The 24,454-nt window shown below is 47.4% G+C and overlaps 1 protein-coding gene across 4 annotated transcripts in view; it reads left to right on the plus strand.

Moving 5' to 3' along the window:
- The window catches only part of FLNB (filamin B), a 143,250-nt gene that overhangs the window by 73,382 nt on the left and 45,414 nt on the right, over window positions 1-24,454 (plus strand). For all 4 annotated transcript variants that reach the window (XM_030307090.2, XM_030307088.1, XM_030307089.1 and 1 more), the window contains exons 7-22: window positions 287-449; window positions 1,279-1,476; window positions 4,077-4,214; window positions 5,740-5,866; window positions 6,946-7,082; window positions 8,609-8,802; window positions 10,023-10,136; window positions 10,750-10,893; window positions 11,137-11,260; window positions 11,594-11,754; window positions 12,986-13,076; window positions 13,337-13,506; window positions 18,666-18,783; window positions 20,932-21,194; window positions 22,562-23,159; window positions 23,819-23,992. In XM_030307090.2, the coding sequence (XP_030162950.1) occupies window positions 287-449; window positions 1,279-1,476; window positions 4,077-4,214; window positions 5,740-5,866; window positions 6,946-7,082; window positions 8,609-8,802; window positions 10,023-10,136; window positions 10,750-10,893; window positions 11,137-11,260; window positions 11,594-11,754; window positions 12,986-13,076; window positions 13,337-13,506; window positions 18,666-18,783; window positions 20,932-21,194; window positions 22,562-23,159; window positions 23,819-23,992 (2,914 nt within the window). The remainder of the gene's footprint in view (window positions 1-286; window positions 450-1,278; window positions 1,477-4,076; window positions 4,215-5,739; window positions 5,867-6,945; window positions 7,083-8,608; window positions 8,803-10,022; window positions 10,137-10,749; window positions 10,894-11,136; window positions 11,261-11,593; window positions 11,755-12,985; window positions 13,077-13,336; window positions 13,507-18,665; window positions 18,784-20,931; window positions 21,195-22,561; window positions 23,160-23,818; window positions 23,993-24,454) is intronic.

The following is a 24,454-nucleotide window of genomic DNA, read 5'->3' on the forward strand; positions in this document are numbered from 1 at the left end:
CAGATTCAAGTATAAGTATTTGTTCATATCCTATTATATTGGCTAGCCATAACTGATGTAAGCATTTTTAGTTTGCTGAAAGCATGATGTCCTAGGCCCAGCCTTGTGGCCAATGGAGCCAGGTGGGAGTCCCATTCAAGTTGCTTAACCAGGGCCTCTGGTTCCAGCCACCTTTGTATGTATAGTTAGGAGGATGGAAGAGAAGATTGTTAATGCATGTGGCTTCATATGGTGGTCTCCCTGGGCAGGGAGAAGTGACTATATCTCATCTATCTGTCACCCGCAGGTTACAGTCCTCTTTGCAGGACAGCACATCTCCAAGAGCCCATTTGAAGTGAATGTTGACAAGGCGCAGGGAGATGCCAGTAAAGTCACTGCCAAAGGCCCAGGCTTGGAAACTGCTGGAAACATCGCCAATAAGCCCACCTACTTTGACATCTACACAGCAGGTATTGTGGACCAGGCTTTCTTCTGGAGCCTGAGATGATTCTCAGGAGCCCCAGAGGTTTGGGATGCCTGACCTTTTGTCTTTTCAAACAACCAACAACAAAAGTGCCTTTTTCCAAGTGTGTTGGTTATGTTTATAGATTTTCCTAAAAAATTTTTTTTACATTTATTTATTTTTGAGAGACAGAGAGAGACAGAGAGTGAGCAGAGGAGGGGCAGAGAGAGAGAGGGAGACACAGAATCTGAAGCAGGCTCCAGGCTCTGAGCAAGCTGTCCACACAGGGCCCAATGTGGGGCTCGAATTCATGAACTATGAGATCACGACCTGAGCTGAAGTCGAACACTCAACCGACTGAGCCACCCAGGTGCCCCATGTATTTATAGATTTTACTAAACCAGCTTTTCTTCTTTAAGATCTTACACTCAAGCTTGACTTTAGTTATTAATTATCAGGTAACTTCTGCACACATTTCTGACTTGAATAACCGTTGCAAAGAAACTAAGTTTTGAGAATCATCTGCTAGACCAAATTCTATGCAAGGCCAGGGTGGGGGCTGGTGGGGAGGAATAAGGATAAGGTGGGGAGGATAAGACACGATTCTTGGAACATCACTTTCTTTTCAGTGTAGAAAACTTAGAAAATATGGAATGGGAGAAAAGGAAAGTTTATGACCCTCCTCCCCCAACCAGAAAACAGTTGTTTGCGTCTTGGCGTGGACTTTGACCTTCAGAGTACTTGTCTCCTTCTGTCTCCATCTTGTACCTGAGCTCATCCACAGTGAGTGTTCTGACAAGGTGACCTGGGCTCACAGAATGCTTGTTCTCTCCTAGGTGCCGGTGTGGGTGACATTGGTGTTGAAGTGGAGGATCCCCAGGGGAAGAACACTGTGGAATTACTGGTGGAAGACAAAGGAAACCAGGTGTATAGATGTGTATACAAACCAGTACAGCCTGGCCCCCATGTGGTCAAGGTCTCCTTTGCTGGGGACACCATTCCCAAGAGTCCCTTCGTTGTACAGGTTGGGGAAGGTGAGTGCTGGGGTGGCCAAATATATCTGCTTCTGGCATTGAGGCTGACGGTGTGCACAGCTGGGCTCCGAGGCCAGGGGTATAGTGGGGGCCACACTGGACTTGCACCTGTTCCCTTTCTGCCAGGTCCCCTTTGGTGGGAAGTGGCTTGCTTTGTCCTCAAGATATTAATATGAACATCTTATTGTGAGCTGTGCGCTGACCTAAGTGCTTCACTTGTATTAACGCATTCAGTCCTCCCCAAAACACTCGTGTCAGAGGGTCGTCACTGAGAGATGCAGGACTGAGGCCATTTGGGCAGTTGGTGTCTGTGGCTGAGGTTGGCACCTGTGGCACTGCTGGTGCCCTGTGGACTCCACTGCTTGGCCTTTACTGGCCGTCAGGCACTTAGCATGACTGCATCTAATCATCACACCAACTGGTGTGTTTCAGGTGCTAAAATTATCTCCAGTTTTCAGGTGGAGACACTGAGGTTTGGATAACATAAAGTATCAGTGAGTATGGACTAGGCATCAGTAGAAGTAGAACTCAGGTCTCTTTTGACCCCTTACCCATGCTGCTAAACCCCTTCTGCAGCCAGAGCATGCTTTTTTCTCTAACGTCAGATCCCTTTCCTTCTGACTTTGTTGTTCTTTTGTTTTGTTTTGTTTTCCAACTCTGTTGCCTTTTCTAACCAATACTTGCCTTTCCCTGTTCTGTCCTCTGCATCTGCATCCGTAGAACTGGCTTCTTCTCTGAATCCTACCTCTGGGTCAGCCTGGACCCTGAAGCTGTTGGCTTCCTAACTGAGAGCACTGGGCCAGAGGCATCTTGCTGGGTAAGGGCTGGTCGAATGGGACTTCCATGCCAGTTCCCTGTGCTACCTGCACACATTAGCTGGGCCTGTGCTGTTTGTGACCTCAAGACGTGACAGTGTGAGGGTCAATGTTACTTGTCTAGCTGGACCCCAAACCTGCTCTCTAGGTACATTGAAACATGTCTAAGACATCTCAAAATGGTAGAGGACCTGGTGGTTTCTTTCAAACTCTTTAGCTCCATTTAATGTTTATATGAACTGAGCAGTTACCCTTTTGATGTTGAGACTATTACCCGTGTTCAGAATTTCCATGAGTGTTTGGTTGTTTTTTTTAAGACACATAAAAACCCTCCGAGGGAAGTCCTGTCATCCTGTTGTGACTTATTTCTGGTATGACCGACTTTTCTCCTTTTGACAAAGGAAAAAAAACAAGACCGACATATTCATAAATAAAAGTCTCTTTGACATATGCAGGAAAGAATTTTTAACAGCTTTCCTGTTCTAATATTGTTTTCTGATTCCCTCTCACTTGTGGACTACATTTTTCACCTTGCATATCCATCCATCACTTGTACTATTTAGTATTTAACTGATAGAGTTTTTCTTTTGATGTACTCACCTTTCCACTACTTAACTGATTTCATATAAAAAAAGAATCTTCATGCCATTTTCACAATGGAAAACCAGTGTCACTTGCCGTAAAGTGTGGCCATAAAACTTATGTTCATCCATGAACCAGCTAAAATAATCTCCAGCTCCTAGGATATGAGTATATCTTTTCGGGAAGCAGTTGTTTGCCAAATAGCCAGCTGAGAACATTGCAAGGTGGAGGCGCCAGAGGAGGAATTCTCTTCCTTCTATGCAGTAAAGAGTTTCATCCTCTGGAGTCTATGATCTCACTTCTAGCATATAGAGAACTACCGAATGTGCAGTGTCAGATTTGGAAAGGAAAAGCTACTCAATAAACAATGTGACATTTTGCCCATTGCTTTCTCTTTTCTGTACATAAAAGAGTTGCCCAAGTTGGCAAAGAATTCCTAGGGTTCAAGGATGCATTTTATCAACCATGGGACAGTAGTTTTGTGGGCCTGTCATGTAAGAAGTACCAGAAACTACCTTGGTCCTTAATTTTTAGACTTCTGACTTCAGGTTTTTTAAACTAGATCCAGAAATCAAATGGAGAGTGGCGTTTACTGCTAATTGTTGCATTTATAGCCACCCACATTCTGATTACCTGGTGACAGCACTAAAATATTTGTCTGCCATGGCCAGGGTGGGGTTGAATGGGTCTCTTTTTGAGCTGTCCTCTGGCTCTTCATGCAGAAGACGATCACATTTCGACTTTTAGAAATGGCTGATCTGAAGTTGGGAACGTGGTCAGATGTTTTCAAGTGCTACATGTTTCAAATAGACTTGAAAAAGTTTGGTCTTCCCAATTACTGGGCCCTTGAGTATGGCAATGAGATTTAACTCTCCTTCACTACCAAGAGGATAAATGCCAGGATTCAGCGGGTTCCAGGAGCTCAGCAAATGCATGCTGTGCTTCTCCTTCTTTCTGTGCCAAAGTAACTGCCCCCACGCCCCCACGCCCCTACTGTCCCTCTGCGGTGTGGTTGGACAAAGTTATGTTGTGTCCTTATTTGCTAGCCTGGTGTGTTCCCTGAACGGGACCCTTGGCCTCAGGCAACTGCTGCAGGCGCTCTGTGCAGAGCAAACATTTTCTTGGCGGGTGGCTCCAAGTTACCTTGGCTTGCTCAACTCTAGCGAATGAAAGGTTGAATTGATGTCAAAACTGTGTTTGCAGCCTGTAGTCCAAACGCCTGCCGGGCCAGTGGCCGAGGCCTGCAGCCCAAAGGCATCCGCATCCGGGAGACTGCAGACTTCAAGGTTGATACCAAAGCTGCTGGAAGCGGAGAACTCGGTGTGACTGTGAAGGGTCCTAGTAAGTGCTGCTTTGTTTCCTCATCTCAGGTGTGACTTTGGCTGGCTTTGCAGCCATAGCATATGGATTTCATCCCACAGCCGGTTTTGATTGATCCCAGAGAGCTATGTCAAAGAGTTGAGGCACTCTGGGCTCCATGGGGATTGGTTGATTAGTTACGTCTACCTGGATACAGGTGGGAACAGTGGTAGCTTGACCGCCTCACATATTAAGGCTTCTGGGAAAAGAAAAAGCAGTGATGCAATAGAGTTTGAGAAGTGCTCTCCTTGGAATGACAACCTGAAGTGGCTTATTTTTTATTTGAGGAAACCTAGGCTCGAGAGAAAGGGTCTTGCCCAAGGTCACACAGCTCATAAGCATCTGGGCTGGAATTCAAGCACAGTCTCTAAAGCCAGTAATTTTCCCACTACAGGTTACATTTTATAGATGATGAAATTATGCCAGGTACCTAATTACTATGATCAGTGCTTATAGAAGGAGAATAAAATTCCCCTAAGTTAAGTTTTCTTTGTAGATAACTGCTGTTCATGGAGGGGTGGGTTGCACTCTGCAACTCATTCTTCCTCCCTTTTTGGGGAGAGAGACCGCAGACACAAGGTCAGGTGTCTGCTCTGCTTGTGTTTTCCCCTGCCGCAGATAAGCAGCTCTCCATTGCTGGCTGCAGGTGTAGCAGCCCTCAGTGGGAATGTGAACTTCCTATGCCAAGGTTTCTCCCACCCTCTGTGTTCCCAACAGGCTGGGGCAGGAGTGTTCTGAGCTCCAGGAGGTTAATATTTGATCTCAGAGCACCAAGCTGTGAGGAGGGCTGTGCTCTAAGGGTGGCCAAGGTTCTAGACTGCCCAGACCTGGAGTCAACCTACTCTGGGGCTGCCCTCCTTGCTGGCTTGTTGCTACAGGAGCCAAGGAGGCATTTTCTCTGACCTTGGATTCTCGCTTGACTAAGTGGCTTTCCCAGCCAAACCTCAGGGCTCAACATAAAACAAGTTCCTACCTGATGGCTCAGTCTGGAGTTTGTGGTGCAGCATCTAAAACCTGTCCTCTTGTGGAGAGCATACAGGAACTTTCTCACTTTTGTCGTCCAGCTTTGAAAAAAGATGTGCGAGGGCAGTAATTTATGCCAGAAATTCATGCCAAATACTCCTAAGGGTTCTGTCCCTCCTCAGTTTCGTAAGAGGCTAAGACAGCTAGCTATGATCGTTAAGGAAAATTGAGATAGGACTAGATTTGTCTGAATATAGTCCCAGGAGGTCCAGGACCTTGTGGCCTTCTTTTAGCTCAGCGAGCCTACTAATGCCGTTTAGCTGGGAAGTCTTCCTTTTCCCCACACTTTGAGGCAGAAATGGATCTATTTTTAGGCTTGGATTAATCTCCTAGGTTTTGAGGGTCTCACACTCTGAGGCAGCCCACTTCGTTTCCCTCTGTGGCTTATGTCTTATAGATATTGCTGTCTTTCTGCTCTCGTCTTTTGGATGCTTGTTCTGAGCCTGGAATTGCATTGGAAAGATGGTGTGCTTTCTTCCCACAGAGGGTCTGGAGGAGCTGGTGAAACAGAAAGGCTTTCTGGATGGAGTCTATGCATTTGAGTATTACCCCAGCACCCCGGGGAAATACAGCATTGCCATCACGTGGGGGGGACACCACATTCCAAAGAGGTGAGTCTCCAGCTGGAGTTGCATCTTCTCTGGAGGCGTGCTCAGTCCAGGGAAAGAGATCTGCTTTGTTGAAAACTTTTTTTTTTTTTCCTCATAGCAGCACACAGACATTTGGCCTGTTCTCAAAAACAGCAGAAAGTCACTGTGGTTTCGGCTGCCTTGCTTTAAATCAAATGCTGGTGGTTTGGGGCTGGTGGAGGGCGGGGGGTGGGGGAAGCAGGGAAGTTAGAAGGAGCAGTAATAGAGAGCAAATGGGCTGTGTGTCTATATACCCTTATATAAACTAAGATTCTCTTTCTTTCAATGTGTGCCTCTGTTCAGGAATGCCATGGGGGTAAAGTCTGCCATGGTTTACGTTAAAATTCTCTACGTGAGTGCAGTCACGAGCCAAGGGACGCAGACTCCAGCTTTGTCTTGTGGGCATCACAATTACCCTCCCCTGTTCATGTGTTTTCCAGCTTTCCTGGGGGCAACTTTAAACTCTGAATAAATTCCATTTACCTTGAGAAATATCTGGGCATTACAGGGTTCTGAGAATCTAAGCAAACTTTTTTTTTAAGTTTATTTATTTATGCAATCGCTACCCCCAGCATGGGGCTCAAATGAGCCCTGTGTTCTACTGACTGAGCCAAGCCAGGCACCTCTCTAAGCAAACTTTCTTTTTTTTTACTCTCCCATATCAAAGTTAAAGCGTATTCATTCATGTAGGAGATAAAGCCTATTCAACCTAGTTTTCTTCTTTATAAGCAGGATCTAGAGAAGTATGCTGTCTCTTACCATCCAGAGCTCACAGTCTGGTGAGGTCTACATTCAAGAGTGAATGATCAGAAGGATATTGCAAGGCAGTGTGTCTTGAGTGCCCACCCAGTGGCCACCTGAGTGCCCCGAGGCAGCCACAGTCCTTTATATTGTTGACATAACAATGACCGTGGGGACACCTGTGTGGAGGAAGGGGTTGGCTAGATAGACATTGGGACTGTAGGTAAAAGGAGTGGAAAAAATATGTGCAAACAACTTATGGCTGTTTGTAGTCTCTTCTTTGTTCTTCTTTAATGCTTTTTCTGTTCCTTTTCTCTTAGCCCCTTTGAAGTTCAAGTTGGCCCTGAAGCAGGCATGCAGAAAGTTCGTGCATGGGGCCCTGGCCTCCACGGTGGGATTGTCGGGCGGTCGGCAGACTTCGTGGTAGAGTCCGTTGGCTCTGAAGTGGGGTCTTTGGGTAGGTGGAAGCAGCTGGCCAGCAGCTTCTGGAAAGCTGAGATTACATGAGGCCTGGTCCCAATGTCAGGCTGAGAGTTGAGTCCTCCTCCAAGCTTCACTACCCTTAGCCCCCTTGCCTCCTGACCATCCGTGGCCAGCTCTGGATACAGCTGTGGGATTGGGATTTTCGTTTTCCTCTTGCCCTTCAAGTTGCCCTCTGCCTCTTCATTAATTCCAAGGACAGAGGTTTTCTATGGATGTTGTGCTTGAAACAGCGCTTGAAACATAATAGGCACTCTGCAAGTAATGGTTGCCTGAATTCTTAGTTTAGATGAATGAATAAATTTTGCTGAAATTTGAAATTTGGAGAATAAATGTTCTTTGGAGCATAACAGAGTATATTTTATTTTACTTATTTTATTATTTTTTTTTAGTTTACTTATTTATTTTGAGAGAGAGAGAGAGAGGCAGAGATAGGGGGAGAGATAGGGGGAGAGAGATGATCCGAAGCAGGTTCTACACTGTCAGAGCAGAGTTCGATGTGGGGCTCGAACCTACTAACTGTGATATCATGATCTGAGCCAAAGTCAAGAGTCAGATGCTCAACTGACTGAGCCACCCAGGCACCCCGATTTTAAATACATATCTGATGTAAATAGAATCACTTTAGATCAGTGGTCAGCAAACCTGCTCTATAAAGAACCAGATAGCAAATGTTTTAGTATTGTAGGCCGTATTCTCCCGGCTGCAACTGTTTAAGTCTGCAGTTGTAGCACAAAAGCAGCCATAGAAAATATAGAATTGAAGGAATGTGGCTGTGTTCCAGCAAAGCCTTATTTACAAAAACAGGTACTAGGTCAGTTTGGCCCACTGGCCATAGTTTGGTGACTATGTGTTTTAGGTAGTAAAAATAAGCAAACCAGAAAAAATAAGAAATCACCTTTAGTGTTTCCTTCTAGAGGGATAATGAAGTGTTTTGGTATGATATTAAACCTTTTGGCATATCCTTCCAGACGTTTTTTCTGTACATTCACACCTAAATATTGATATGCCACAAAAAATATCTAGGGGTAATCTTTGTATCTTGTGCTTCAGATAAATATAGGCCATGTCTTGATTTTCCATGGCTTCTTTGGACTTCCATTGCATGGATACGTCTACCATTGGGCTTTCCTGTTATTTCCGTGGTTTTCTTAAAGACACAATGCTGAGTACACATACTTAGTACCATTGTTTACACATATCCTTGATTATTTCCTTCAGATGAAAACCCGGAAGAGGATTTGGTGGGGCAAGGGTGGGCATTGATTTAAGGTTTTGGTTGACCTTCCTTATTAGATGATGTTTAAAAGAAAAACAAAAAGCATAGTATAAAATCCAGCCCTTCCACCTCTTGTAAAGGCTCAGTGGGCTTGTTTTTGTAGGAAAGGGGCACAGATTTCAGTCTTCTGGCTGATACTTGGGTTTGAGGGAGTGAGTTGGTAGTAACATAGAATAGGTTCTTTCCACCATGTAACCAGTGGTCCTTCTCACCCCATCCCCCAGGGTTTGCCATCGAAGGCCCCTCCCAGGCAAAGATTGAGTATGATGACCAGAATGATGGCTCATGTGACGTCAAGTACTGGCCCAAGGAGCCTGGCGAATATGCCGTTCACATCATGTGTGATGACGAGGACATCAAGGACAGCCCGTACATGGCCTTCATCCATCCAGCTGCAGGAGACTACAACCCAGATCTGGTGAGTCTGTTTGTTATGTTTCTGTGCTCTCTTCCTGGCTCCTGACACTCTCTATGGTATCCAGAGACATGTTGAGGGATGGCAGAGAGGAGCCATTGAGAGTTTAGGAAGGACAGTGGTCTGAGCTGGGACCCTGGTAATACCACTTAGTACTTTCTTAATGACGGGCAAGTCTCTTATGTCTCTCTCTCTCTCTCTCTCTCTCTCTCTCTCTCTTTTTTTTTTTTAATGTTTTTATTTATTTTTAAGAGAGAGAAACAGAGCATGAGCAGGGGACTGGCAGAGAGAGAGGGAGACACAGGATCCAAAGCAGGCTCCAGGCTCTGAGCTGTCAGCACAGAGCCTGATGCGGGGCTTGAACTTGCAAACCGTGAGATCATGACCTGAGCCAAAGTTGGACATTTAACCAACTGAGCCACGCAGGCGCCCCCTCTGACTCTTGATCCTTTCTGTATAAAATGGGAATGATAGTAGCGTCTGTTTCCTAGGATTTCTGGGATGATTCAGGGGATCTAACATACATGAGGACAGTCCTTAGCCCAGTGGCTGGCCCATCCAGGGGGCTGCAGAAGCTGTTCTTCATGAATTAAACATGCTTTTTTCTCCCCAGCTCCCTTCTCTTAAATTGGAGCAGTGTTTCTAAGAGCTTCTGTCAAACTCTTAGGAGGCTGATAAACATCAAGTCTGAGGCAGCCTGGCGGCCAGGTGGAAGCTTCCACACTCCCATGTGTGCTATTGTGGCCCACCCGGGCAGCTGTTTGTAGGCTGATGTCGGTCTGGACTATTTGCTATCCCTCTTTGGCCAATTGCTGGTCTTTTTTCCTCCCTGGGAGCTGCAAACTTTTGGAATGTCTGTGGTGAAGGTTCTGAGCCCCTGTCAAAGTGAGAACACTGAAACTGGGCATGGCTGGAGGTCCATGTCCTGGTCACTAGAAGTTCTCTATGTCAGCTCAGAATAAGGCAAGGAGCCCCAGGCTAGTTTGGGGCCTGGGTTTTGAGAATTTTCTTCCTCCTGGGAGATTAAAGATACTATTTATAATTTTTGAGTTACAGCCTGCTAGAGCATTTTCCTTCCATATCCATCCTGTTACGTAGGTACTGTGAAGCCAGACACGGGTTGTTTTGTTCTTGTCTCATTCCCTGGTGGTCACTGGTCATTATGTAGGGGCATTGTTGGGGCATGGCACAGAAGGAGAATTATTATTGGCCCTTTGCCCCAGGTCCAAGCTTACGGACCAGGTTTGGAGAAATCTGGCTGCATTGTCAACAACCTGGCTGAGTTCACTGTGGATCCTAAGGATGCTGGAAAAGCTCCCTTGAAGATATTTGCTCAGGTAAGTTTCCAGGGGCCACCTGTGCAGATAACTGTCAGGTGACAAGATCTGTCACTATAGTGGCAAGTTGCTCAGTTCATCTGACCCTCAGTTCACTCATCCGCACCTTGGGAATAACACGAATATTTATCTCATGGGGTTATGTGAGGATTAAATGAGATTCTAATATGTAAAGCAAGGTGATTTTCTCATCTTTGGGTTTTGTATTCCTTGGAAACAAGGCTTGATTTCAGATTTCCTTGTAAATGTCCTTCAGTGTGGCTGAAGCTACCTAGTCCATGACAGGAGGTTTGTAAACAAGAATTTATTAAATATATTTATCTAACTTAATTGAATTTGGCCCAAGGATTTAAATGCCGGAATTAAAATGAAGAAGTATTGAGTGGCCATGGCTTTATTTTTGGGTCATTTGCTTTTATTAAAAACAAATAAAAACAGGCAGTATTTTATCACTTGTGGTGATTGCATTGTGAGAATGCGGCATATCATAGTTGCTCCGTGAAGATTTGTTGGATGGGTGGTGACTTGATTGTCTTGGGAAGCCATGGTGACCCTGTTTGATGAAGACAGTGTGAGGGGCCAGTTTCTGTTCTTAGCCTCTGCTCTTTTGCAGGATGGGGAAGGCCAGCCCATTGACATCCAGATGAAGAGCCGAATGGACGGCACGTATGCCTGCTCATACACCCCGGTTAAGGCCATCAAGCACACCATTGCCGTGGTCTGGGGAGGTGTGAACATCCCTCACAGCCCCTACAGGGTAGGTTGTGAGACAGAATCCTGGCCATTGTATGAAAAAGCCAAGTCCTGTGGCAGGTCTGGGCTGTATGCTGGATGGTCAAGGAGATACATCCTTGGTGGACCTTGACAGATGGAGTAGTTTGAAGGGCAGAGTACTCTAGATTGTCCAACAAAACTATTTCTAACAATGTTAACTAACAATGTGTCACTGGATCCAAGTGCAGGAAAACTTGGTTATAACTTTCTCCCATGTCCTCTTTAGGTCAATATCGGGCAGGGTAGTCATCCCCAGAAGGTCAAGGTGTTTGGGCCAGGCGTGGAGCGAAGTGGACTGAAGGCAAATGAGCCTACTCATTTCACAGTGGACTGTACCGAGGCTGGGGAAGGTGAGAGGGGGCTTCCCCCGGTGCAGTCATTGTTGCTTCTTGAGGAAGAACATTCTTTTCATAATGTTTGAAAGGCAGTGAACTTTGAGCCAAGAAATAGTGCACCTGAATAGGTAATTGTTCACCTAATGAGCCTCTGTGTCAGTTTCTTGGTCATTGCTAATCTTCCATCCCGTCTCCAAATCCCTGACTTAGCACCATCCCTTTGTCAGGTTTGTTACTGGAAGCTTCCCAATTGATTTTCTGGGGCGTTAGGTGAGCTGAGCTGGAAGTGATTGCATGGGACATGCTGTTTCTTGTACGCTGGTGCGCTCATAAGCTGGTCTGTTCCAGGTGATGTCAGCGTTGGCATTAAATGTGATGCCCGGGTGTTAAGTGAGGATGAGGAAGACGTGGACTTTGACATTATTCACAACGCCAATGACACGTTTACGGTCAAATATGTGCCTCCTGCTGCCGGGCGATACACTATCAAAGTTCTCTTTGCATCTCAGGTGTGTGTTTGGGCCTGGGTTCTTTCTGGCCACCTGTGTGTGTATTTCCTTTTTTTTTTTTTTTTTTTTTTTAGCAATAGGGCATTGTCTTGAGAATTCTGCTTAATAGTTTTCCTCTCTGGTTCCTTAACACCATGAAGGAAAAAAAATAACCCCAGAATTAAGTTTTTACTACTTTCTAACCAAAGTGAGGCACAGCGTATTCAGTGGTTACAGCAGGGCTCTCTGGAAGGAGACTGGTTTGTTATAAACATTCATCAAGTTTTTGACTGAAATGTAATGAACTTCTAGAAGTGTTCTACTTCATCCTCTTTGAAGCAAAGGTTTTGGCCTTGGCCCTCAAACTTTTATAGGGAGAGGAGCTTTGAACTTTCAAATAGAGTTCATATTTACATGTGATAGTGAGGATAAGGCAAGTGGTACCTAACATAGGGAATAGTGGACTCCAGATGATTCATATTAACCTCATGTAAAGATTGGAATCTTAAGAGAAAGTGCCTGAAGGTGTTGGTCTTGAATTAACTTTGGCCAGTTAAACTGTTCCGCCTTTATTCTGATAATCTGCAACATTCTTTTTTAGTTTTTTAAAAAATGTTTATTTTTGAGAGAGAGTACAAGAGGGAGAGGGGCAGAGAGAGAAGGGGACAGAGGATCCAAAGCAAGCTCCGCTCTGACAGCACTGAGCCTGATGTGGGACTCGAACTCATGAATCTCGAGATCACAACCTGACCCGAAGTCAGATGCTCAACTGACTGAGCCGTGCAGGCACCCCTGCAACTTTCTTTTTGAAGAATTATAGCCATTCTATTTCTGATCAGCTCCTTGCATTCCCCAAACCTTAGCTCTGAGCTGTACCTGGAGAACATTTCCTTCCCCGTGACCCCATCCATATGTTATTGTTTGGGTTTTATTCTTGGTAGTATTTCTTACATTCTAAGTACTCAACCTTTGTTGTTAAAGGCTCAGAGTTTTCAGATTCATTTGTGGGAAACCTTCCCTTAGCTGTGCAGTAAGCAGGTCAAAGCCTGTGATGTAGGGATCCAGGCATTCGTAAGTGACACCTGTTGGCCACTACCTGAGGCTAGATTGCAAGGCTTGGCCCATGGTGACAGAAGTTTGCTCACCACCACCCACCAGAGTCACAGAGGTCTCCCCCTTCATGTTGGGCAGAAAGCTAAGCTCTGGCAGATGCTTCAGGGACTTTCCTACTGAGACAGTGTCTCCCCTACAGGAAATCCCCGCCAGCCCTTTCAGAGTGAAAGTTGACCCTTCCCATGATGCCAGCAAAGTGAAGGCAGAAGGCCCAGGGCTCAGCAAAGCAGGTAAGACGACTCCTGGAGGCCTTCTACAGGCCAGTGGCAATGGACATGTTTGGTCCAGGGACCTCGAGGGACTCTTCTCCACCAAAGGCAGGTGTCTGTCGGGGCAGTGCTCCTGCCCAAGCTGTTGGCAGTGGCCAAGCACCAGCCCGTGTCGCTGACTGCTTTGGTAGAGCTGGTGCTGAGGAACCCGTCAGACTGGTTATAAAAGTGAAACCACTCCAACCAGGCCTGTCTCCCCACTTCACAGTATATCCTTCCAGGTGTGGAAAATGGGAAACCGACCCACTTCACTGTCTATACCAAAGGGGCTGGAAAGGCCCCACTGAATGTGCAGTTCAGCAGCCCCCTTCCTGGAGACGCCGTGAAGGATTTGGACATCATCGACAATTACGACTACTCTCACACCGTTAAATACACACCCACCCAGCAGGTAGGGTTCTTCCCATTCCCTTGTCCCCTGGCCCCCCACCCAGGCCCCTTCCCCCTCAGTGCTGTACTGGGTACTTTGGACACCAAGGGTGTGATCTGTGCTCTGTTGTAGTGCTCCTCTGTGGGCTACGGCTTCTCACGCCTGTCATTCTGAGCCTCTCTGGGAGGTTCTGGCAAAAGGCCTGGTTGGTTCTGTGAGGAGGACCTGAAGGTTTCCCTAAGAACAAGCAGGAAGCTAGCCCGTATCTCCCCATCCCAATCTCCCACGTCCATTTTGGGTTTTAGCAGGGAAACTGTGAGCTCTTGGAATTCAGCACCTAGTATCTCCCTCTTATTTCACACACATCGCTCATCCTTACCACCTGCCTTTCCTTTAGTCTTTTCTTAATTACTCACAGGGGAAGGAATGGCCATGACTCTGTTTTTCCTTGCTGACCCTTTTACAAGGTGGTGTAGTGGGTCTCTCTCAAAGAGAATTCAGCCTTTATTTCCTCGGCCCCGAAATAGTATATTTAGGGCCCCAGATTGTTCCCTTTGACAAAATTCAGGAACACAGACAGGATCTGACCATCCAGGCCACTTGGCTCTGATTATTTTAGGCAGGAAGCACCAAGGAAACACTCTCTCTGTGTATGCATTCATGTTAACTTGTTCAAAATTTCACTCCCTGGCCACACTTCTGGGGTCTGAGGAACAGATAACCCTCAAAAAAAGCCTGGATTTTACTACTTATGCATAGTGTTCTACACGGTCATTCAAACCTCTCAGATTTCTTCTTTCCTGAGGAAAACAGTCCCCCTGTGTGAGGTACCCTTTGTGGGAGAACAGGGATGATGCTTTCTGCAGAAACGCCACCTGAGAAGCATCACTCTTGCTTGGCCCTCTCAGGGAGGAGCTGCCTAGAGTCTCGTGGGAAGGAATGAGAGGTACAGTAAGGATTGGGGGGTGACTTAGGTGTCCCCTTGCGCTGGGGGCTACACATCCTAGGAGATGGAATCTTTACTCTGAGAGCCTCCCTGGCAGTGAGAGGGGTCCTCTGGGTGAGTTCTCATGTGCTGCAATATAGATGTGGCCTCTTATCTCCAGATGTTCTCCCTGTGGTTTTTGTTTTTACCTTAATGAGGGGTTCATTATTAGTGGTGGTAAAATTAATACTTTCGTAGGTAGAATACCCTTTACTCAGCAGGCTGCTAAGCGCTAAATGGGTAATTCTTTTCCTACTGATGCTTCAGAGGGCTGCTGGGAGCCTCACCATTGGGAGCACCAGCTTGACATCATCCTTATTGCCAATTCTCCACATTGCTTAGGAGAAGGTACCAGAACACATGGCCATGCACACTGGAAAGGTCACAAGGTCTTACTTAGACTCTTCTAGAACATTCTGAGACTCTTGCTTTATCCTGTATGTATAAACCTTTCTGAGTTTTGGCTCGGCTGCCACAAAGTAAGTTGCAGACATTAAGACAGAGTCAGGTTTTGACCTGCACCCTCAGAAGAGACTTAAGAACCTGTTGCCCTAGAAGCCCCAGGTGCCAGTTGGGGCAAGGGTGGAGGCTAGAGGGAGAGACTTCTTACTTCAAAGTCACCCCAAGGTCAAAGTCATCCAGTTCTGGATGACAGCAGGTTTGAGGGGTGTTGCAGGCTCAGTGGCCATTTGGAGCTATTTGTTCAGATGCTGCCTGTCATGTGTCTAAGGAGCCTGGCAGAGGCTTGGTGTGTCACTGCCTCTGATGTGAACGGCTCACATGTTCTTCTCTGGTCCCGGTTTGGTGTTTAGAGCAAGGTTTGCCATTCCATTGTTTGGGCAACTTGCAGTTTAGCCAATTTCTCTGTGGCAAAGGAAATAGATTGTATTTCTTCTCTTAGGCTGTGAGTTCCCCAAGGATGGGATACCATGTCATATATATACAAGCATATATATCTTTCCATCCCCATTCTTGAGCATAGGGCCTGGTGCTCTATGTTCTCTGCATGGATTTATGCTTTAAAGCGTGAATACACAAAATAGAGCCTCTCCTCACAAGCAGAGACAACATAAGAACTTTGCACAAGAGTGGGGCCAAGCATCCTCATTTGCCTTTGATCTCTCTTTTCTGAAGAGCAGCGTACAGCTCCAGATTAGGTTAAATAAGCTTGCCTTTTGAGCCATGCCCTTGGATGTGGTTAGGAGGCCTGGGTCAGCCCAGAAGACCGTGCCCAATGTGGAGGCAGGGAGCGCACTTTGAAGACTGATGCCCACAGGTGCACCTTCTTATGGTGGTTTTAGGGAATATCAGGCTGGAACTTTCCAGAAGTGTAGTTGTTTAGTGTGTGTGAAGAGACAGTGGTGGGTTCTAGCCCAGGGTGAGCTGTCGCCCTCAGAATGCAGGCTGTGCTGTATGAGGAGCTGTGGCCCCACCTGATTGCTGGCTCCCTGCTCCCTGCCACTTGCGGGCTGCTACTGTCCCCTGCAGGGTCTCTGAGTGATGCCTCCCTGCAGCAGACCAGCCATGGTCTCGTCGGAAGGTGGTGATCAGAGCTCCCTTTGCCTTGGTGGAGTGTCCTTGTTGGACTGGGGCTTGAGGATCCTCCAAAGGTCAGACAAAGGCTTGATTTCTTAGGAAGGAGAAGACACAATGCTCTATTCTCCCAGGGAGTTTGCCTTCTGTGCTTTTGGATGGCTGCGTCCCCAAAAGCCTTCAGTTTCTCACCCATACTCCCTCCCATAGAGCAAGTGCTTTGAGAAGCTGGTGGCAACGGCTCCATGACCTTCTAGGTCAGAAGCCACTGGGAATCAAAAACTCCACGTACTTACGGTGGGTGCCTTGAGGAGACCCTGTGAGTTCACTGAGCCCTACCTGTTCTGGAGGTCTCTGGAGGAGGGGGCTGTGGGGAGCTCACTTGGTCCTGTCCTCACCTGAGCTCGCAAGTCAGAGTCTTGTGTTCATGTGCTGTGCACGGTAGGATTAAGGTCTCAGAGGCACACAGGGGAGAGAATAAAACTGACCTGCAGTCAGCAAGGTCTTTGTGAAATGCACCAGTGGTCACTGCTCACACATTCCTGACATCACTACTCTCTCTGGTTGTTCCTTGGCCAGGCCTCACAGGAAACCTTAAAATGCTACAGGCCCTTGCAGGTGGTAAATCTCTTCAGATCTCTTCCTCCCCCTTGTTAAGTTATTTGAGGTTGAGTTAATTTCCTGGGTTTTTGTTTTGTTTTGTTTTATTACTGGTAATGAGAACACTTTTTTTTTTTTTTTTAATGTTTATTCATTTTTGAGAGAGAGTGTATAAGCAGGGGAGAGGCAGAGAGTTAGGACAGAGAATCCAAAGCCGGCTCTGCACTGACAGCGGCGAGCCCCACGCGGGGCTTGAACTCACAAGCCGTGAGATCATGACCTGGGCTGAAGTTGGACACTCAACCAACTGAGCCACCCAGGCACCCCTGAACATACTTTCTTTTATGGGATGGGTAGGCTTAATTGAAAGAGGATTTTTCCTCCTTGTGTGGTGCACCAGAGACGCAATGAGAAGACTTATAGGGGCTGGTGGGGAAGGAAGTTTTTCCATGACCTCTGGTTAGTTGTGAGGCCTAGCCTTCAAGGATTTAGGGACTTGTGGGCACATTGAAGCTTGGGAAGAGCTGGTGTGATGAAATTGCCATGGTGGCTGAAGTAATGGATCACTTCCTGCCTTCCTCATTACAGAGAGGAGACCTTTCCTGTCCCTGGGCTGGCTCTCAGCTCTGTTGGATCTGACCTGTGTACATTTTACCACGAAATGTTACACCCTTGAGGCAGGGGGCCAGTTAGTGTGTTTGCAGTGCTAATAAATCCTGGAGAATCAATCCTCCCTCCTTCAATGATGGCAATCAATTTCTTTCTTGGCTTCTTCCCCCCTTTTTTATTATTATAAGCAATGTGAGAAAATATATATAGGCCAAAATCTACACCCTTTTAACACTTGATCAGTGACAGCTTTCAGCAGAGCCTAAATTCTGGTGAGCCCCCAGATTTCCTCCACGTCCTCTTATGTTATGCCTGGATGTTTAAGGTGAGGGAGATCTTAATCTACTGAGACAGCCATGGGCTTTCATGGAGTCTTGGTTGGGCGGGGGGCAGGGGTTGCTTAGCTGACTGGGGAGGGGAAGCCTGACGTGAGTGGGCCAGGACTGGCCGGAGGAGAACATCCGTGGCACATATGGTCGTACTGTGCTCCCGTGACCCCTGGCCTACTAGCAAGGGGCCTGCCAAGCCCACAGATGTGGTCCCCTCTGCACTTGCAACTTTTCTTTCTTTCCTTGACATAGATGGAGTTTCGAGACTACACGGTGGTCCTAGAATAACTCCAGTCTGCAAATCCCTTTCACCATCTGGTGGCCTGAAATTGATTTCCAGAATGTAGAAAAAACTGATTTTGTTCAGTTAGAGGCCCCCATACCCAGCAGCTTTCCCCATGGCCACAGTCAGGTGTGTGCTGGGTGGAGGTAGTGTGGCAGAGCAGCTGGGACACTGGTCTGGGTGCTGTGGGTGGGAGGTCCGACTCTCACACTTACCAGGTATGTGATTTGGGGCATGTGACTCTACCTCCCTGAGCTATAGTTTCCTTTCCTGAAAAAATGGAGATGACAGTGGGAAACCACCCCTTTGGACTGTTTGGAGATTGAGTCAAGGAAATGCTTAAAAGCACAGAGCACAGTAGGCTTATTAAGTCGTCCCTGTTGTTATAAGCTGCTCTGGTTTTATCTTTCTCGCTTGTTCTTGCCGTGGTGCTGGAAGCTTAGAGAAACGTATCTGTGCTGTTTCTTTATTTTATTTTACTTTATTTTATTTAAGTTTATTGATTTATTTTTGAGAGAGAGAGGAAGAGAGGGAATGTGAGAGGGGGAGGGGCAGAGAGAGAGAGAGGGGAGAGAGAATCCCAAGCAGACTCCATGCTGTCAGCACATAGCCTGATGCAGGGCTCGAACTCACAAACCATGAGATCATGACCTGAGCCAAAACCAAGAGTTGAACGCTTAACTGACTAAGTCACCCAGGCACCCCTATATCTGTGATGTTTCTAAATCTACTGGAGTCAAGTGCCCTGTGTCTCTGGAAGAATGAAGGATCTGGAAGGCAGGTTTAAACAACAAGTTAGATATTGGTGCCCAAAGGTGCACTCTGTTTCCTCTCGTTCCAGGGCAGTATGCAGGTTCTGGTTACCTATGGTGGCGACCCCATCCCTAAAAGCCCTTTCGCCGTGGGTGTGGCTGCTCCACTGGATCTGAGCAAGATAAAAATTAATGGGCTGGAAAACAGTAAGTGTGTGGATGAAGGGGGGGCAGGTCACTGAAGACCATCAACTGGGGCTGCCAATTAGATTCCCTTCAAAGGACAGTTTGCAGAGAAACATTCTGCCTTAAGAGACTTTGCAGTGGGACAGACTTGGGTGTGGATTGGGGCCATGCTGTAGGAGAGCTCTGTGAACCTCCCTGACCTCTGTGACTTCACCAAGCCTCGGTCTTCTCATTTTTAGAGTCGGGGAGGGGAGATCAAGAACACTGACATTCACAGGAATATTTTGAAAGTTAAATAAGAGCTCCTGATTCAGGGGCTGGCACATAGCCAGGCCTCCGTAACTGCTGGCCTCGCAGTGGGATGCTTTCATTACATAGAGAAGTTGGGACACATTGATTTCTGGTGAGTTTCTACTGTGCTAGTTGTCCTTGGCCATGGAATCCACACGAGGGTAGACAGTCTAGCATAAAAGCCAACTCCCTGGCGCTCAGAAACCACAAGTATATGCATCCCTCCAGCCCCATCCCAGTATTCCTTTAGCTTGGTAGGTATCTTATCAGTACAAACTCATTTCATTTATTTTAAAATGTTTCAATTTATTTTATTAGGGAAAATTCCAAACATACAAAAGTAAAGACCATAGTATAATGTGAACACTGATGTTGTTATCACTCACCTTCAGAAGTTCAACACGTAATCATAGAATTATTTTTTTATACAAGTAATGCATAAATCCATTTTCATCTAAAAAACATCACAGTTGAGGGTAAACTCCACTCTGCTACCTTTTTTTCTCCCTTAGGTTAACTAGAGTTTTCAGTTCAGTTTTTATCCTTCCAGACCTTCTCTCTGCATCTATATGTGCATATGTGCCAGCAGAAAACATTTGGCAATGTTTATTTTGCATTAAAATTATCCTGCCATACCCGGGTGTCTTCAGCCTGCCTTTTGACATCAGCACTGCATCCTGGAGAACACGCACACCTATGTCCCCTTGTTGGCATGAGCTGCTGTGTGGCTGCAACCCGGCCATGCCTCGGTGGCACACATTCACCTGATTTCAGGGTCACGTGGGGCTCAGTGCATACCCCCCAAGGCAGGCCTCTTTGGTCTCAGTGGACCTTTGATGAGCGCCTTCACTGACCTGTGACCCAAATGCATGAGCCACCTCCCAGCTCTGGGGTCTCTGAAGCAAGAAATGGATGCTGGCTTTGTCCCTGGAGGGCAGCCAGCTCTGAGCATATGAATCGTCACTGTCCAGTCCTTTTCATGTGTCTCCTCGTTGTTGCTTTTTCTCTAAGACACTTAGGGCTTCAGTTGCAGACCAGGCAAAGCACAATGGCGATTAGAAAAGCCTTTGGGCCATGGCGCTCTGAGGCTCCAGAGTCAGGAATTCCCTGGCTTGTGGCGGAGGCCCTGTGCTCCCAAGTGCTTTCCTTTTGGTTCAAAGTCCTTCCCCTGTTTTTGTCAAATACAGCACATGGGTTTTCTGTGGCCCTGCTTTGCAGAGAACTTTCAGATATCAGCGCAGTACAGAGAGTCACTTCCTCAGACTCGCCTCAGTGCCCCTGTACCGGCCAGCTCTGTGACTTTTGCCTTGTTGGCTGTAGGATTAAATTTGCTGCCAAGAGTTAGTAAATAAAACATTGGCTTATGGGAATGTTTTGATATAAAGTTAACACCTGAAGTAAGTAGAGGACAGTGTCAGATTATAATTTACCAGTCAGCAGAGCACATTGTGAGATCAGGTAAATTTATGTTTGAGTCCTACCTTTCTGGTCTGCTGGGTGTCACCCTGGACACATTCCTTAACCTCTCTGAGACTCAGTTTTCCCATCTGTTAAAGCCATCGCTGACAAATACCCCATGGGGTTGTGTTAAAAATTAAATGAGATGATGTGCCAGGGTGTAGAGTGCATTCAGTACGTGTCAGCTATCATTGTTATCGATATCATCATTAATTAATAATTGTTCTTGTACTGGTTATTATCCAGGTACATGCTGATTATCCCTACTCAGTCTTGCTTCTTGTCCTCGATATCAGCCACTGCTTGTTGCCTGGGCTGAGATAACACCTCATGTCCAAGGAACTGTCAGTTTTTTGCTCTCGGTTGTTCTTGTTGCTGAAAAGGGTCAGCTCATCACTTTGGCATGTTCCCCTTTTCCAGGAGTCGAAGTCGGGAAGGGCCAGGAGTTCGCCATTGACACAAACGGGGCAGGAGGCCAGGGGAAGCTGGATGTGACGATCCTGAGCCCCTCGAGGAAGGTCGTGCCGTGTCTGGTGGCGCCCGTGGTGGGCCGGGAGAGCAGCACAGCCAAGTTCATCCCTCGCGAGGAGGGGCTCTACGCTGTAGACGTCACCTACGATGGACACCCCGTGCCTGGGAGCCCCTACACGGTGGAGGCCTCACTGCCACCAGATCCCACCAAGGTTAGCTTGTGTTTTTGTACCAGGATATGTCTCCTGTTGTCAAATATAACACTGTGGTCCTTCACCGATCCTGCTTGACAAAGACCTTTAGAAAATCATTTTCTGAGGAAAGTCCATTCTCAACGACTGACGGAAGTTTTCTGTCCTACAGTTCAGCCTTGGCGGGGTGGCGGGGGGGGTCCCGGGTCCCTGGTCCCTGGTCCCTGGGCAGCTTGCCGTCCTTCCCACTGCTCGTCTTCTCTCTCTCTCTGGTGGTGAGGCTTCGGTGAGGGCCTCGTCCCTGGGTTCTAGCCCTTCATTTGCTAGCATAATAACGGGTGAGCCTGAATGGGTGAGGTGAGATAGTGTGGGTGGAGGCCAGCGTCCAGCATGCAGAGTGAGCTCACCCTGCAGAAGCTGTATAATACAATATAAAAATATATGAGTGGGGCACCTGGGTGGCTCGGTCAATTAGGCATCTGACTCTTGACCTCGGCCCAGGTCACAATCTCATGGTTTGTGGGATCAAGCCCTGTGTCGGGCTCTGCACTGACAACACAGAGCCTGCTTGGGGTTCTTTCTCTCCCTCTCTCTCTCTCTCTCTGCCCCTCTCCCGTTCAAATTCTCTCTCTCTCTCTCTCTGTCTGAAAAAATAAACATTCAAAAAAAATTTTTTAATAAATAAATTAAAAAAAATGTTATTAGATTTTTGTTTTTAGAGCAGTTTTAGGTTCCTAGTAGAATTGAGAGGAGGGTACAGAGATTTCCCTCATACCTCCTGTGCCTGCATGTGCACAGCCTCCCCATTATTACCATCACCCAGCAGAGTTCTACATTTGTCCTAACTGATGGACCTACGCTGACATCCTGTTCACCCCAAATCCGTAGTTTGCACAAGGGTTCACTCTTGGTGGTCTACATTCTATGGGTTTGGACAAATGTAGAAGGGCAGGTATCCACCACTGCAGTTTTTTATTATGTGGAGTTTGTTGAGGGAGGTGTAGCCTTCCAAGCAACAGGGAGGCCCATAAAACCATGCTACAAGCGTTCAGCCCCGCGTGTGTTTGTTAGTCTCCACCTCCAGCCCTGTGGTTCGGGAATGCTGGGCACGGCAGAGTGGAAGTCACATGCCGGGCTTCAGAGGGCCACGCCTCGGTGCTGTAGCTTTCAGTGTTGACTGAGCTTGCAGCCGTGTCTCCCTTTGGTAGCCATCTGCAGCCTGGATTGCACCGTGGCTCTAACTCGGGTCTGTGTGACATGAGTTAGGCCCCAGGGAGAAGGGCCACTCAGCTGAGAGGCCTGATTGCAGGCTGGGGTGTGAGGTGGTGCTGGCCGAGCAGCCACTCCAGCATCAGGCACAGTTCGACTTTTATTCTCTGTTCAAATAGGTGAAGGCCCATGGTCCTGGCCTTGAAGGTGGTCTCGTGGGCAAGCCTGCGGAGTTCACCATTGACACCAAAGGAGCGGGCACCGGAGGTTTGGGCCTCACCGTGGAAGGCCCATGCGAGGCCAAAATTGAATGCTCTGACAATGGCGATGGCACGTGCTCTGTCTCCTACCTGCCCACAAAGCCCGGGGAGTACTTTGTCAACATTCTCTTTGAAGAAGTCCATATACCTGGTTCTCCCTTCAAAGCCGACATTGAAATGCCTTTCGACCCCTCTAAAGTCGTGGCTTCGGGGCCAGGTCTCCAGCATGGGAAAGTGGGCGAAGCTGGGCTGCTGAGTGTTGACTGTTCGGAAGCAGGGCCCGGGGCCCTGGGCCTGGAAGCCGTGTCAGACTCGGGAGCGAAAGCCGAAGTCTGTATTGAAAACAACAAAGACGGCACCTATGCGGTGACCTATGTGCCCCTGACCGCCGGCATGTACACACTGACCATGAAGTATGGTGGCGAGCTTGTGCCCCACTTCCCCACCAGGGTCAAGGTGGAGCCTGCTGTGGACACCAGCAGGGTCAAAGTCTTTGGGCCAGGAATAGAAGGAAAAGGTAGGTTTCATAAAGAGAGGGAAGCTGCAAAATAGCTTGGGACTTAGGGGTCCCCAGAAGCTCAGAGTGGAGCTCTGAACTCATATGCCAACTGGGGCCAGGTGGGGTGTAGGAAAACACTCACCTATACTCCTGCATCCAGAAGAGAAGGACCACGGCAAAGGAGTGGGCACATGGCATTTCTGCTGCCTGACCCTCACGTTGTTTCTCTGTGGAACAGGACCCAGCACTGCCTGCAGATTTTCCTGTTTCTCTGGCAGAGTTAAAAACCTTGATTTTTATGTGGAAATTCAAGATCTTTCATTTTTGACACTGAATTGAAAAGGTTTCAGATGTGGTGCTAATACCATACTTGCTGCAGAGAAGATCTGTCTTTTCCCTTTAACCTGTCCCCAGACCCCACCTTTGTCCAAAAAGTGTACAAGTGGTTGTGTTCTCACTGGGGCTTCCACGGACTACCCGGGAGGAAGAAGCTTTTGCAGGGTGGTAGTAGGGGGAGGTGGTCATTAATACTGTTGATTTTGAGAGTCAGAGAAAACAGTTGTCTGCTGTCACTGAAACTAGACCTAACGTATCTGAAGTGCAAGAACCTTGGTTCTTGGATTTGGTCCTGGGTCCCAGGTATTGGTGACGTTCTTATCTGTGTGATTGCTCTGCAGATGTGTTTCGTGAGGCCACCACCGACTTCACGGTCGACTCACGGCCCCTGACACAGGTTGGGGGTGACCACATCAAAGCCCATGTTGCCAACCCTTCAGGGGCCTCTACCGAGTGCTTCGTCACAGACAATGCCGATGGGACCTACCAGGTGGAGTACACGCCCTTTGAGAAAGGTGAGTTGATTTCTCCTTGGACATGACCCTTGTTCATAGCTGTGCTGGGCCATTTCATTTGGTGACTGGTGTTGACTCCTGCCTCATGCGTCTGGCCTGTCTCAGCAGAGGCATGTACAAAGTGACAGGGACATGTGGAAATCTCCCTCCCCTATAATGCCTCCTTATATGTTGACACTTGGGCCAGGTTTAGCCTCAGGCTCACCCGAGCAGGTTATGAGTGATGTCATGCGTATTGCCCATTTGTAGAATTTGTTTTATGTAATTTATTTCTTGAATATTAAAATTATTTAAAAATTTGAGGGGCACCTGGGTGACTTAGTTAAGCGTCCCACTTTGGCTCAGGTCATGATCTTGCGGTTCATGGGTTTGAGCCCCGCACTGGGCTCTGTGCTGACAGCTCAGAGCCTAGAGCCTGTGTCTCCCTCTCTCTCTGCCCCTCACCCACTCACACTCTGTCTC

Source organism: Lynx canadensis, chromosome A2 (assembly GCF_007474595.2).
Source record: "Lynx canadensis isolate LIC74 chromosome A2, mLynCan4.pri.v2, whole genome shotgun sequence".
Classification (NCBI taxonomy): domain Eukaryota; kingdom Metazoa; phylum Chordata; class Mammalia; order Carnivora; family Felidae; genus Lynx; species Lynx canadensis.